The following is a 15,307-nucleotide window of genomic DNA, read 5'->3' as shown; positions in this document are numbered from 1 at the left end:
TCAGGTAAGCACAGCACGTCTTCCATTGACATTGCTGCATCACCTTCAGATAGTTGCAGTTAAGTCTTGCCTAAGGTGGAAGATTTAGGGAGAAGTGAATGGGGAAGCATCAGTGTTCTTAATTTAGCTCTTAATTTGGGAATAAGTGAAATGTATACTGAAATTTATCCAGAGGCTGAATCATCAGTATCCTTTTTTGCATGGAAGACCCATAAGCATTCTCACTGAGAGTAAAATATGCATCTATAACTTTTCTCTTGCCTGTAGCAGGGTGGAATTTCCTGATGCAGTGCTGTCCAGTGTTTAATGATATCTACCTGTTTGGTTTATTGGTTCTTTTCTTTTTTTTTTTTTTCTTGCAGGTTCTGGTATGAACTTGCTGCAGATTTGGGAAAAGACATGGTCAGTGTCCTGTCTTGATGCCTGTGCACCTGGATTAGAGGAGAAGCTAGGATGCCCTGTACCATCCCATTCAATCCTGGTATGTACATGCCTAGAAGAGCTGCAAGCACCAGATAAAGCTTTGTGCTCAGAGTTCTGCTGGTTGTACTTTCTTGGAGTGCATGTGAGTGTGTGTGAAGCACGTCTGCAGTTATCCTCAGAGCTACCCTGCTTGATTTAACATTTCCAGGTGTGTTGTAATTTTGTATGCCAGAGCAAAAACAGGCATTTTGAAAGCTGGTAGCTACTGTCTGTCTGAACTTTCATCACTGATCACCTCAGATTCTTGGATTTGCTAGGCTATGATGATGAAAATTTTGGTAGAGGCTCCAGTGACAAGAATCTTAGAAGTCAAGAATCTTGGTCCGTGCCTCATGACCACGAGCACCTGGTCACTGCAGAGCTGTGCAGAGGATTTATTGCTGCAGAAACAGAACCCAACATTTGCATTTCTTGACAGGGACCTTGCTTTAAACTGGTGTAGAGATAATTAGGTAATCTTTGTGAATAATTTGGGATATTTAAAGCTGCTCAGTTCATGTAGCATAATGGTGAAATCAAATCAAGCTGCACATCTCTTAGAGTAAATTAATTTAGTCGTACTACCAGGCACAAAAAGAGCTTTTGCTTTAGCTGTTGCACATGTAAGATAGTGTAAATACCCATGACTGGATCCAACTGAATGCAGTGCAGAGTTGTAATGGAGATGAACATAGAAAAAGCCATTTTAGATGTCCTTGTGTTTTTTACATATAGTTTTCTTCTGTTTTTTCTCTATGGCTGTCAACTGTGGTTTAAAAGAATACAGTTCTTGACCCCTAAAATAATAAGGGTCATATTCCAGCATTTGATGTTGTGATGTATATTAATGTTGTGTTTTCTCTGTGTTTGCATTGAATTTTATAATTTCTGTGCATTAATATTAATGTATGTGTACAAAATAGATGTATGTGTTGGTTACTTGGTGTGAATAACTGGAGTGAGACCCAAAGCTAAAGTCTTACTATTTACTTAACCTATTTCACAATCTGTATTGTGAGAGTATTGTGAAGTTCTCACCAACAAAAAATTAGGTGCACAATCTTTAAAATATTAATTCACACCTTAAATACACAGACAGTATTATTACAGCTGCTTTGGGGTTTTTCAGTTCCATGTTACATGTCATACATTGTAAGATAACTTTCCATTTTTTTGAGCTTTTTTTCCTCTCTCTTTCTTTCTTCCCTTAGGGGCCCATTTCTCCATATTACAGTCAGCGTTATGGGTTTAGCCCAGACTGTAAAATAGTAGCATTTACAGGAGACAATCCAGGTGAGATGATTAAATGTATGAGATTCCATGAATATGATTTTGTATGTACAAATATCTAAATCAATCTTATTGATTCTCAGATGCTCCCTATACAGTGAAAAAGTATCATATTTATCAGCATTAATACCTTTTTCCAACAGCTTCCATCACTGGTTCTTCTGAGGTATAGACATCTTGGATAAGCTGGGTATGACAAATGAATTCTCTTTTGCCTAGTAATAGAAGAGACTTCATTTGGTTTGTGATCACTTCAGTTTTGGCTTGCCTGCCCCTAAGAAGCTATCCTTACTATGAACTAATGTTTTAACTTAGAAAATATGAATTTTAAAATTTCTGCTGTTTCATTTCAAACAAAAAGCCTCATAGGCTTTCCCTGAAAATTAGAGTTATCCATTTATCAGACTGATAAATCTCAGTATAAGGAAAGGTATTTATTTAGGGTCAGTTTTTGACACCCTGGAAGTTGTTTCAGTGTAGAACAAAGTCGTCTTGTTTCTCAAGACTGTGAAAATAAAGTACTTACCTGTATTACAGTAGCATATGCAGGATGGAATCAAGATGAAAGCTTCATCATGGTATATTCATATTCTGCAAGATGGTTAAATTCTGCATTTCATAAAGTTCCAGTTTCTTTCTAGGCTCAAATCCATCTTCGTCCAATAAGATCTGCATGTAGCCCGATGTAAGGGGGAGTGTTTATATAAAATATAAAAAACATTATATAAAAATATATAAAACATTAGAGAATTATGTGGTTCTGTGGTCTTTTGTCTTCACCATTTTGATTCTGTTAAAAAATCCTCACCCAAATGCTTTGCCCATCATTTTCTAGTGTATAGGCCAAGGCCTTCATGAGCATATTTGCCATTTATATTGTGCTTTGAGGTGGTGAATGTGATGTCTTGTGATGTCTCGTGCAATGTGCTATAGCTGAGTAAAAAGAGGAAATTTTCATCTGGTATTCTTTGCTTTCAGCATCCCTGGCAGGGATGAGACTTCAAGAAGGAGATATTGCAGTAAGTCAAAACATACTTCCAGAATCTGTCCTTGTTTCCAAATAAATGAAACATATGAAGTGTAAAGTAGCTGTATGCTATCAGTTAAATTTATATGCTAGTTTTGTTTTTCCTGGATGCTGAATTCACAGTTGCTTTATTTCTATCAATTTGTAAGCTGCCTGAAAGATTTTAAGTAAACTCTTGTGACTTTTTAACCAGTGCTCCAGGCACTGAAACCTGAGCCTCCATCTAGTATGCATTTCACTGGCCTGACAACAGAAGTCAGAGTTAGCTTCAACACGAATTCAATTGACTTAATGTGTAATTTAAAAACAATTAGTGGTAATAACAAATGGTTTTAATTTAATTTCTGTATTGCTTTCCATGCACATTGTGATAACGCTTTAATTATTTCCCCCCTCCCTCCCTCCCTCCAGATTAGCCTTGGCACAAGTGACACATTGTTCCTGTGGATCCAAGAACCAAGTCCTGCCTTAGAAGGTCACATCCTCTGCAATCCTGTTGATTCTCAAACATTTATGGCACTTTTATGGTAATATAATTTATTTTTTTTTTACATCTGGGATCAATAACGTATTTGTTTCTCTTTGTTAGTGTTTTTGATTTCTTTTGCAAAATGATAATGAATAGAACATTCAGCATTCTGTATCTATAGCAGTCTAGTGCTGAAACAGTTGCAGCAATGCTGTAGCATCCCTATTATCTAATCAGAGCAACTGAAACTGCAGAGTTGTGAAGGATAAATTGTCATAGCAAGAAAAAGCTGAAATTATTTTTATGTATACATAGAGCCAGTTCACTATGAATCTGAGGTTACATATTTAATGTACAGGAGTAAGAATCTTCTGAAATACACTAATATGGAGTGTCAGAAGCTTGACCAGGCTTTATAACTTCTGTGCTCTTCTAGTGGTCCAGAGGAGACATAATGGGACGGGTGAAGATTCCCTTTCCACAGAGGATTATAATCAGTGCTCTTCAGGGATGTGTTAGGCTGTGGATGTAAAAATACTGAGATCTCAGAAAGCCCATCTGAGAGAATTATACTTGTGGTACCTTTTGGCTGGTGTGATTCAGGAAGTGTTTGCCCAGTAGGTGGGGAGGTGACCTGAAGTTATGTTTTCTCTCACTGAGTCACTGCATTCAGGAAGAAGTTTCCAAAATGGGTCATAGTATTAAGGCAAACGTTTGCAAGTAATGTTATGATAAATTTTGTCTCTTAAGTCCCCTGGACTGTAAGTGCTTGTGACTCAAAAAATCAGCAAAGCTCAAATGTGCCCTTTCACTGTGATGTTGAATCTTAGTTGTACAGTAATGGGGTTCTGAGATGACAGTGGCAACAGTGTTCATGGAGTTGAGTTCAAAAACATGACATCAGTTGCAGGTTACTGAGTTTCAGTGCATGATTTCCCAGCAGGTTTTTGTTTGTTTGTTTGGCTTTTTAAGTTTTGAATTTAAGTTTCTCATTTTTCTGCAATATTTTTCCCGCTTGCTGTGTGAGGGAGCTATATAAACAATCTTGAGAGTAGGAAAGGAGATGCTGAGATATTTTTCTGAACTTTTATACTGCCATTTTTTAATGCAGCTTAACCTGTGCAGAAGGGCAAACCTGCCTTGCAGAACACAAGATGTTTGTGTACCATGTAGATAAGAGATCCTGTTTCCTCTGCCTACCCATTTCTGCCCTAACACTGCCCCTTTTGCACTAATGCCCTTTCTAATAAAATAATGGAATTAATGGGGGACTTGGGTTAGTAGAAAAAAGAGTGCCTGAGCTACCAAGCAGAATACTTGTACAGAAAACCTGAGTAACTTCAGCTGCTGCAACTGAGTTCAGAAATTTCCTTGCCTCTTTCTGAATATTTCTGTGGCTTTCCTGCTGAGTTGCTCTGATAATTCCATGATGGAAAGTATTCAAACTGCTTTCCTTTGGGTCCTACTCCAATGCTGCAGCACTTTGAAGGAGTGTTATATTCACAGAGGAGGCAAAGGAGGTGACTGCATAAAGGCTGTGAAGACCATAAAACCAAAACACTGAACAGATGCATAATTTACAGCATGATTTACTGGGTCTGGACCAGAACTGTGGAGATGCAGCTGTGGTGCTTTCCTTTGCCAGATCCTGGCATGGAGCTAGACATCATAAGTCTTTTTGGACCCAAGCTGGCTCCACACTGTTACCATACTCATGAAATGATGAATGCAATGTGGAGTTACTCCTGTCTCTCCTTGCAAAGTCATCTCAGAATGAGTTTTTCAGTGCTGTGCCAGAGCACTTCTGACAACACATAGTAGCCCCACCTCTGCACCCACAGCCCAGAATGTCTCTCTCTAAAGTAGTCACCAGGTTGATCTGTAGGTATTCCAAAAGTAGCTATTAATCTTGGATCGTGGGTGCAGGCAGACTGGGTGAAGCCCTTCATGGGAGGGAGGGCTGGCATTGTGCAGCTTCACAGGACCCTCCCCAGGGCTAACAGGATCAGAGCTCCTCCTGCTCCATCCATGTGCCCTGTATGTTCTCCAGTGATTTGAGCTCCAGGAGCTCCAACTTAACCATAACCAACATAACCATAACCATGGTCAGCTGGGCAGTGGGCAGCAACTCCTGCGTGTGGAGCTCTAAGGAGATGTCTCAGCTGTTCAGAGAGCCTGGATTTAGCAAATCCTGCCAGACTGGATCTAAGCTGAAACACTGGAGAGATGTACACCAGCATCTCTGCACTGCATTTCTCAGCTCATCCTGTAATATTTGTTTTCTCTTATCTGGTTTTCTCCCTCTCCATCTCTTTACAGAATGAAGAATTGATTGGATCTTTTAGCTTGTCCAGCTGTATTCAGCTGGTACAATAAACTCCAATATTGGGGGAAAACAACAAATTGCTTAAAAAATCTTGATTTAAAAATCAAATGGTTTGGAAAATGCATATGGCATTTTTGTGTTTCAGTTTTAAGAATGGCTCCCTGATGAGAGAGAAGATCAGAGATGATTGTGCTTCAGGCTCCTGGGATGAATTCTCCAAAGCTTTGTCATCCACTGCTGCAGGAAACAATGGAAACTTGGGTATGAGCCTTAGCAGGGCTGGGAGTTCCCAGGTTTCCTTAGATACTTAATTTTGGGGAGGTTGTACCTGCTTTTTAAATGGCTGGTGATAAAAGCCAAGAATGAAGTTAACTAGAGCAAGGCAAATTCCTAAGGTGTACTTAGAAATGCACTTTTGGCAGGCTAAGTGTCATGATGGTGTTTTTCTTCAATATTCACTAAATAAGAAAATGATACTTGTGGAGCTCTTTTGATCATTGAAAAGGTGTTTGTAACATCTTAGCTGTATAATGTTTAAAACTAGTAATTTCTGATCGAGGCTTTCATTAAACTTTGTTTATTTTTTTGCTGAAGACTCAAATGAAGAGAGTTAAGTAACTCCATACATTTTTTTTCTAATTCTTCAGTAATTTTGATCTCTTAACATTACACTAGAATCGTGCCCAGTGCATGTGAACAAATTACCAGTATAAAGGAGTACCTAGATTTACTGCATTTTCCCCAATATATTTCACACAGTCATTTCAACCTTGTTTTTCCCCACATTATGCTAAATGAAATAAAACATAATTCATGTGAGTAGATATGAATTAAATGAATACAAAGAACTGCAGTTAGCAAAATTTTAAATGTATATATTTAAACTATAAAAGACTTCACTCCTTAGGAAAGTGAATGTATGGTTTTTTGAGACTGTGAGGTTAGCACTGATTTAATTTTTAGAAGCTCTGTCAAATTCTAGCTCTGGATAAAGTATCTGTGGGGTATTAAAATGACTAGGAGTCTCTTTGCACTAGAAGACAAATCAGGTGTTTTCAGAAAATGGGAAGAGGTTATTCCAAAACCCAAAAGTCAACCACTTTAGAAAGTATTAAAAATATTGGATGTTGATGAAAATGCTATTACTGATTTAAGGGATACCAGGACACTGCCTGAAACTTTTAAAACTTGTATTGTGGTATATTCACTTGGATATCTCGATCCCATATAAAATAAGTGTTTTGTGAAAGTTGTGCTTGGATAATCTGAGTTCCTGAGGGAAGAAAAGCAAGGAATTAACTGGTTAGACACTCTCCTTTTTATCACTTGTTCCCTGCTCTCCCTGCTGTCTGACAAGATGTTCTTGGGGAGGTTTGGTGTTTTGGAGGGGCAGCTGGTAGGGTAAGAAAGTTTTGGGGTAATGAGAGTAATAGGAGGGTAGCAAATAGAGAAGGAGGAGTGGTGAACAGATGAGGGTCCTGTTGTGTCTGGGAAGTACCTGAGAAGGTTAATCAGACCTCATGTGTCGGATCCAAGATGTCAGCATGGTCAGAAAGGAAATTCTGTAATATACATCCCCTGGCAGGGCCTGGAATATCTTTAAGCCACAGGCTTGCATGCTGACAGCTTTTCAGAATATTTAACCAAGAAGGTCAGGTGTGCTAGAAGCACAGTACTATTTTTATTTTTCTGTTCTGGCTAATAATCCTAAGGCTCCCAGGGATGGATATTCTTGTTCTAAGGTCTTAGAAATCCTACTTAATTTTTTAGCTATTCTGTTCTGTTTTTCTGTCCTCATTTTCTTTTTTGTCTCCCTTCTTGAATATTTTTTCTGAACAACCCTTCTTGCCATCAACACAAAAGAAATCTCTTTCATGCTTTTTGTCTAGCTGTCTACAAAGCATTACTGCATTTCTTCAGTTCCCTTAACTATTCAGAGATCAGCTCTGCTCATGATTTATAGTATCTGATGTTCCCTTATAGGTTAGTGAAATCTAATCCAGTGCATGAAGTGTTCCTGCATTCCTGTGCTCTTCTTTACTGACTTACCATTTAAAAAATTTTTTTTCCCTATCCTTGTTTATGACCTGCTGAAACTATTTCTGAAGATGTGTTATATATTACCTGTTACTTGCGTGTTTGTGTGTTCTGGTGGATGTGCTCACTTTTGCAGTCTTGTTATTCATTATATTGTTGGATGCCTAGAGCCAGATACTCTTAAGATCCACATATGTGTAAACTGGAAGTATTTAAATTTTATAGTTGTCTGGACTGAAATTACTTAAACAGGCTGTGTGGTGACTCAAATGTCTTTCCAAATACATGATAAACATTTATTATCATTCTAGCTGTGTGCTGAAATAAGATTCCAGCTTTGGGCTAGAAACAAACATGTTTGTCTTTAATGTTCCTTGATGCAGGTTTCTACTTTGATGTGATGGAAATTACTCCTGAAGCAGTTGGGATTCACAGATTCAACAGAAACAATGAAAAGGTAATATTCATCTAGTCAACATCTCAAACCTTGAAGGAGTGCAGGAGTCAAGGCTTGAAATATTTGCAATTTTTTTCTTTTTTTTTCTTTTGTGTGTGTTTATGAAATGGTTGCTTTCAGGTTTCATTTATTCCTATAGATCCCTGGGATACTTTTCATAAGGAAGTATTTGGTCTGTAGCTTTAGAGTAGCTACAGTGCAAAGTGTAGTCTAGAACTTATATGGTATTTTTTTCAGGCAATATTTCCTTTACTGGAAAATGTGGATTTACTGAAACTAACACTGGTTTTTAAACAGGATTAACTTAAAGCTTATTGAGAGCTTAGTAAACTTCCATGGCTTGGTCCCCATCTTCTAAATTTCAGACACACAGATAAGGATGTGTTGAAACTTTGGGCTATAATGTTATATATGATATATATATATATATATAAATCTTGCCCTAAATATGTACGTAAAGCAAACATTCTGGAGTAAGCTACAAGCTACATAGTGACATGTAAATAAACACAGGCTCAAGTCCAATTGGAATTAAAATAAAAATCATGTTATGGAAAGTTCTTAAATTTTTTTCTTTGGAGGAATGGATGCTGTTTAAATATCTCACTTTCTGGGTTGCACTGAAGCTCAACAGATGTCTGATCAGTCATGACTCCAAGTCGATTAGACCTCAGCTGGGTGAACAGAAATTGATACTATCTTGTGTTTGCAATGTGGCACTGGTCTCTTAAATGTTTGCTGTATAAATGAATCCTTAATCTCTTCAAGCTGTTGTACAAATTGTAGGCACTAATTGTAGTGCATGGCAGAACTCAACTTCTGTGAAATATTCTTTGTTTTTGTAATTCAGTATTTTCCTACTTCTACTTCCTCTTTCATATTCTGCTTGATGAAAGGCCAGGAAAAAATATATAGCAACTAAATAAATTAATGAAATATTATATGGTTTCACTTTTGTGCAGACAGAAATAGATTTAAACTTTTGTGATATTGCTTAATGCATCTGAACTTTATCTACTTGCTTAAGTTTTATATTTTTGAGATACTGATCCTTAAGCAGCCTTTGGTGTTGAGAAATGCACAGAGAAGAGCTCACAACTTGCAGCAGAACCTCTTCCTATCATGGATTCATTTCAGGTTGATGGATTTGCTGACATCACTGAGCTTAGGCTTTGCATTCTGTGTTGTGAGTCTTCAGGTCCATCTTGTATCAAAAACTGAAGAACTGGACTAGCTGAAAGCAGGCTTCAGACTCATCTGTATTTGGTTTTTAACCAGTCTCAAGCTGGCATACATTGTGTGAGGTGCTCACTAATTTATTCCCTCTGATACAGGTTTCAGACTTTCCAAAGGAGGTGGAAATACGAGCAGTGATTGAAGGGCAGTTCATGGCCAAGAGGATTCATGCTGAAAAGCTGGGGTATAAAGTCAGTAAGTATGATGAAAAAGCTGCAGATTTAATGTCACTAGAGGTCAAATGCAAAGATGTCAGCATTATGTCCTGCCTGATGAATATAGAAACTGGTATGAATTCTAACTTTGTTTCCTGGAAAGATTTTTGGTGGTTTATTTGGAGCAAATTTTTGCAGATTATTAATATCAGATTATTAATAGCTGTGCAATTCCACAGAAAGAATACAGGCAAGTTGGTAAGATGTTTTATTGGCATTTTCTGTCAGTGTATCAGCCAGTGGCATCTTCAAATATACTAAATTAACTGATCTTGAGGGTTTTTAAGCAATGTTTTATTTTTAAAAACATATTAAAAATATTTTAAAAACCTTATTATTTTTAACTACATCCTGACCTCTTCCTTTAAAAGCCATTGCTTGCCTCCCACTTTTTTTATGGCTTTTATCCATAATCATGAAAGATAGAATTATTATTTTTTTCTGATTAGGAGAGAACTATAGTAGTTGAAAGTTGAGAAAATATAGATACTAGGACAAATCACAAGGCTTGGCAACACTATCTCATAAATTTATGTGATAAAGGTTTTCCTGTTATATATTTTTGTATTTGTTTGTTGAGGTTATTAATGGAGACAGGCAGAGATCCACACAGATCCTGTTTAAAATACCTGTTTATCCTGCATTCCTACATTCTGCTGTGCCAAAAGCTTGGGTTAAATGACCTAGAAAGCTCATGGTTGAAGAGAATACTTTTGTACACTGTAAATGTCAGAGGTCAGACAAACACCAGAGTGTGAGAAGAACTATTTGAGGTGTCAGACAACTCTGACAAACAGGTAGAAATAATATAGTACAATTAAATATACATACATTTAGGCTAAGTAGAACACCCAAAAACCTGATCAGTTTTAGGATGTGGCTTAAGCTTTAAAACCTCTTTTTAAAAAAAATGTTTTTTTAAAAATGCTTTAAATATCTACAGTAAAAAGGAGAGGGTGTGAAATGTATTATGTGCCTGCAGATTCCTTGGAACCTTGTATGCATTTGTTTTGTTGCATCCCAAGGGTCTCTTTAGCTGTTTGGGAACTAAAAGATGAGTTGCTTTAAGAAGGAACTGCTGTACTTAGAGTAGGCTGTGCACATCTCCCACTTTTCCTTGGTGGTATTATTTAAATGTCATATTCTGTAATTTGTGTAGTGATGGCTTACATCTGCATTTGTTGTGTGACAGCTCGGAAAACAGGGTGTGTTCTGAATTTGGTTCAGGGTATGGATGAGCACGCTGGGAATTACTCTGGTACTGCCAGATTTTCTGATTTTCAATAGCTGCTGTTTTTCAGGCTGCTTTTTTGTTTTTAATGTGATTTAAAAGCTTATTTATCTTTTGGATGAAATACACGCTCAAGACCCTTGTTGTTTATTCAGTTCCTTTTAAGGCCTTGTCTACATGGGGAATTTACTTTTGATTTTTCCCAGGAATTGAGCTGATTTACATTCAGAATTATAATCACATCAACATAAACCTTGGCTTTTCTTGTTGTTGTTTACACCAGTGGGAGGATAATAACAGCTCATAGGCTCCAGCAAGTTATATGAGGACACCTTTTAAATTGATCTGTAGCAGGAATGAGAGGGACATGGTCAGTCACAAGAAACACTTTGCTGTGGTGTCCCAAGGTTTGTGTGGTGCCATCTCAGTGTTGCAACTGAGTCAGAAACCTGGCTGAGCATTTCCCTACCCCTGGCATGGAGATGCAGGAAAATCTTTTTGGCAGAATCATGAACCTGCCTCTCTGTTCCTGGGCCAAATGCAGTTTGGGGGATGGCTGGAATCTGAAAAGCAGCAGTGTGTGTGGTAGGAAATGTTGTAAAAATAAATAAATAAACATCTGTTACAGAGAGGTTTTTGTTGTGCACTGCAAACATGGAAAACATCAGATAATCCCTTAGAATTTACTTTCAGTTAATGAATACATTATCTTTCTAGGAGGAGAATTTTGAATCCTTGTTCTAGCCAGTGCTGCAGGAAGAAGTGCAGCCATGCTGAAAGTGTTTTATATGGGAGGTTTTATTCCCAGCTTGATTTGTCCAGTACATGATAAAATCTTACATAAACTACAGATAATATTCTAGAAAAACCCTTAAGACAGCTCTTGAGGTGCTGCTTGTGTGCAGGTTTTAGTGTGGCTCGTATGCCAGTAGAGGGCAGGGGATTCTGTCTCAAGTTTTTTACCTTTGAGGCTGGGATGTGTCTGTAAGCTTTGTTTGGAAAATGGCAGTCACCAGATGATCCTTAGGAGAGAATTTAAACCTTACATTAATCGTGATTTAAGGGTTTTAAAAGTGTGTGTCACTCTGTTCTAATTGCTCTAATCTTTCTCAATCAGACTTCAGGGGAAATCATTCAGTAACACCCTGTATCCTGTTTTGCTTAAGGGGTGGATAGAGCGTTGTGATCTAGAAACAAACAAGTGAAGTTTGGTCTGTCCCTGTTGTTTACATCCTCTCATTCAGAGATCCGTGTAGATAAGGTGAGGGTTTGCTGTCCTGCCTCTATTTTCCTGAATTTTTATTGTATCATAAACACCTTCTGTTTTGTCACTTCCTTTTTCTGCTTAGAGCTATCCCCTTTTGAAAGTTACACTCACAACTGGAATTCAGAGGTCAGTCATAGAGCTGTGCTTGCTGTGTGGTTTGAACACTCTCTGAAGTCAAACTTACGGCACTTTATAGAGAAATGGCTGTGCCTGCAACTTGCTCAGTGACACAGGTGATCACAGCAGCTATAAAGCTGTCAGTGCTTCAGACTGATCTACTTGTATATACTTTAATAATCTCCATGATAAATTTAGACTTGCTTCTGTTCCTGACCAAGCAATCCTAAAATTCATATTGACACTGCCCAGAAAGTGTTGCAGTGGTTCTTGCTTGGAGCTGAAGTGAAGCTGTCCTGCTGAAGATCCATGGAACCATTTATTCTTGGGAGCAAAATCTACTCCCCTGACTGCAGATGGGTGAAGTAAATATTTCCATGGTGTATGTTAAGTATGCTGAAGGAAAACAGCACACAGGGTTCTGGTGTTGATCACATGTGTAGCCCATAGGGATTTAAATGATGTGCTGGTCTATAGTGTAGAAACCCTCATGTCAGTGGTAATGTGAGCACTCAGTCTGTACATACTGGGTCAGGTGTGTGCTAGAGAAGTGTTAAATAAGCTTTTGTGGGACTGCAGTAGCAATTAATAAATCCTGCTGTCTAGGCTGGTTATCTGGGGTGGATTTTGTGTTGAAGCTGTTAGTTTTGGACAGGGCTTTCAGCCTTCATGTTGCTGTGCCTGTCAGTGGGGTCATGGTACTCCAGTTGCCCTCTGTGCTGGTCATGGAATGTCTAAACCATTCAGGTTCTTATTCTGCTACCTGACTACCATCAGCTGGGAGAGATGGACAGAAGATGCCAAGTTTTATAAAATCAAGCTTTGTCCATGAAATCCATAAAATAGGTTTCCTGTGGACATAAATCTGTCACTTGCAAATACTGTTGGTGCACTGAATTCTACTGACTGCACTTGCAGCTTAAGTGCTGACAGGGGTGACGTGCCCGTGGCTTTGCATTGGGGTGAGAATGAACCAATTTTTTTTTCCTTAAGTGCTACATGTTACCAATGTTTTGAATATGTGAAAGTACATCTTTCTGCTTGGATATACAGCGGGATGCATTCTTAAACAAAACAGTAATCCTGCAGTGCTAGGAGGAAAAGGGAAATGTCAGAGCGTGCTGGGCCTGACTTGTCAGTGGTCAGAGGGGGAACTTCCATTTTCTAAAGCACTCAGTCCAAAATTACAAAAGGGAAAACTCCAAGGTGCCAAATTGCCTTTTTCTTTGGATGGTGTTTTCATCTGGTGGTCTTGAATGCAGAAGTAATGTTCTTTGTCCACAGGACAGCAGTCTGATGGAGCACAGGGAGCTCAGCAAATACCCATTAGTATAAGATGGAGTGGTTGTGTTTCATTGCTCCTGTTGTCATGTAAAGGCTCAGAAATCTGAAGGCAAGGGGCTGTCACATCACAGCAAAATGTTAGTCCATTGGAGGACGAAGTGGCTCTCCAGTTTGGCAAGAGTAGATGTTGTTGTTTTTTGGGACATTCTGGGGATGGCTTTGTGTGAGGCTATGAGACAGGTTTTTCTTCTAGTGGGTGTCTTTGGCTGGCTTCTGTGACTGTAGTCTCTAAAACTTAAAAATTAGCAGGAACACTGGGGTACTTGTTCTGTCTATCACCTTTGCCTTCACCACCACCAGCTGTAGCAGTGTTTTGGTTGAAATGAGTAACACTGAATGAGGCCATTTTGTAGTTGCATACAGATTAAATTGATGTTTATGCCCTGCAGGATTTAAATTTCTTAGAGAAATCAATACTAAAATGTTGTGTTGGCTTTGTGCTTGTGTCTTGTCATTTGCTGCTAAGAGCACTCATGAGCAGCATGAAAATGACAGCTGTGTTAGGGGCCTTTTCTTCAGCAAGTGAAGGAAAACAGTTTAAAAATAACTAGAAGACAGTGCCCTTGATTGGAGGCTGAATTCTTCTGTTTAAAATAATGGTAAATAGTGGTAACAGTCAGTCTGGAACATAAATGAATGGTGATGGGGCAGAGCATACCTCTTGGTATGTGGTAGCAGCAGAGCACCAACACCCCTTGTCGTTAGGTTTTTAAATCTATATTTTTGAGGGAGACATGTTGAACCAAGAAGTGCTTTCAAATTCATCAAAGGCAGGATCTTCCTCCCAGATAAGCCAGTGATTCTGCTGCAGAGGATATTTGTATTTTCTGATGAAACTTCTGGCTGATAAGAGTGCCAGTGTGAGGCAGGCAACGACATGCCAAGAACTTGGCTGCATCCCCTCATATTTTCCAAGAGCATCAGACTCTTAGCACGTAGCAGAGCCTTCTAGGCACGATCAAGCAAGGCTTGGTTTTAAGCCAGTGATCTGGAGTGAAAGGTTGGTCAGCTCATTACCAATTCCCTGACCAAGTATTTTACAAAAAAGGCTTTTTATTGGCCTCAGCCTACTCTTGGCTCAGCAGAGTACAGTATTAGCTTAACTAATTTTTGAAAGGGTTAGATAAAATGTTTCTGAAGGAAATGACCTAATGTGCTATAAGGAAGCAGCTTACGTGCCTTTAGAATTTTTCATGCAGTGGCTATTGTCTTGCTTTTATTTTGTTTTATTGTTGTTGTACATATACAGGAAACACAATGAAGACAGAAAATCTGAAGAGTTAATAAAAAGATTGGAAGGGTACTATCTGTCTTTCTTTCCTGACATGATGATAAAATGTTGTCACTGAGTAATTGCTTTTAATGTTTGGTCAGCAAAAGTATGTAAATGGTTCAGTTCCTGTGCCCTGATGTTAGGAGGGATTGTTTATGACTCTTTCAGTGGCAAGTAATGCTCAAGCAGTGTTCAGAAAAATAGTCAAGCTGTCAGCTGTCTGGTTCTGATGGAACTTTGTGATTTCTAGAAGCTTGGGAGTTGGAGATGAGATGGGTTATCTAAGAAATCTCCTTTTATTGCTTGTTTTTTTGAGACTGATCTATAGTTTTAAATCCATTTAGATTAGCAGGGCAATGACAGGACTGCAGTCTGTAAGTACCTTCTTGAGGAAAGGAAACTTGATAGTATAGGACTCTTGAGCCTTGAAGACAGAAACATTATTGTTCAATAACTGGAAGCTGAAGTTGGGAAAACCTCAAGTGACAAGCAAGGTGCAGTTTTTTAGCAGAAAATGAACTTAAACAGTTCAGCAATTGACAATAGTGTAGTGAAT

The 15,307-nt window shown here is 38.4% G+C and overlaps 1 protein-coding gene across 5 annotated transcripts in view; it reads left to right on the top strand.

The window, feature by feature from the left end:
* XYLB (xylulokinase) overlaps positions 1-15,307 on the top strand; it is an 80,297-nt gene that overhangs the window by 16,091 nt on the left and 48,899 nt on the right. For all 5 annotated transcript variants that reach the window (XM_008500746.2, XM_030446265.1, XM_030446267.1 and 2 more), the window contains 7 exons: positions 363-481; positions 1,674-1,755; positions 2,731-2,771; positions 3,191-3,306; positions 5,720-5,835; positions 7,995-8,068; positions 9,403-9,499. In XM_008500746.2, coding sequence (XP_008498968.2) covers positions 363-481; positions 1,674-1,755; positions 2,731-2,771; positions 3,191-3,306; positions 5,720-5,835; positions 7,995-8,068; positions 9,403-9,499 — 645 coding nt within the window. The remainder of the gene's footprint in view (positions 1-362; positions 482-1,673; positions 1,756-2,730; positions 2,772-3,190; positions 3,307-5,719; positions 5,836-7,994; positions 8,069-9,402; positions 9,500-15,307) is intronic.

This window comes from Calypte anna, chromosome 2 (assembly GCF_003957555.1).
Source record: "Calypte anna isolate BGI_N300 chromosome 2, bCalAnn1_v1.p, whole genome shotgun sequence".
NCBI lineage: Eukaryota > Metazoa > Chordata > Aves > Apodiformes > Trochilidae > Calypte > Calypte anna.
Note: the sequence above shows the minus strand (reverse complement) of the source record. Positions and strands in the feature narration are given on the sequence as shown.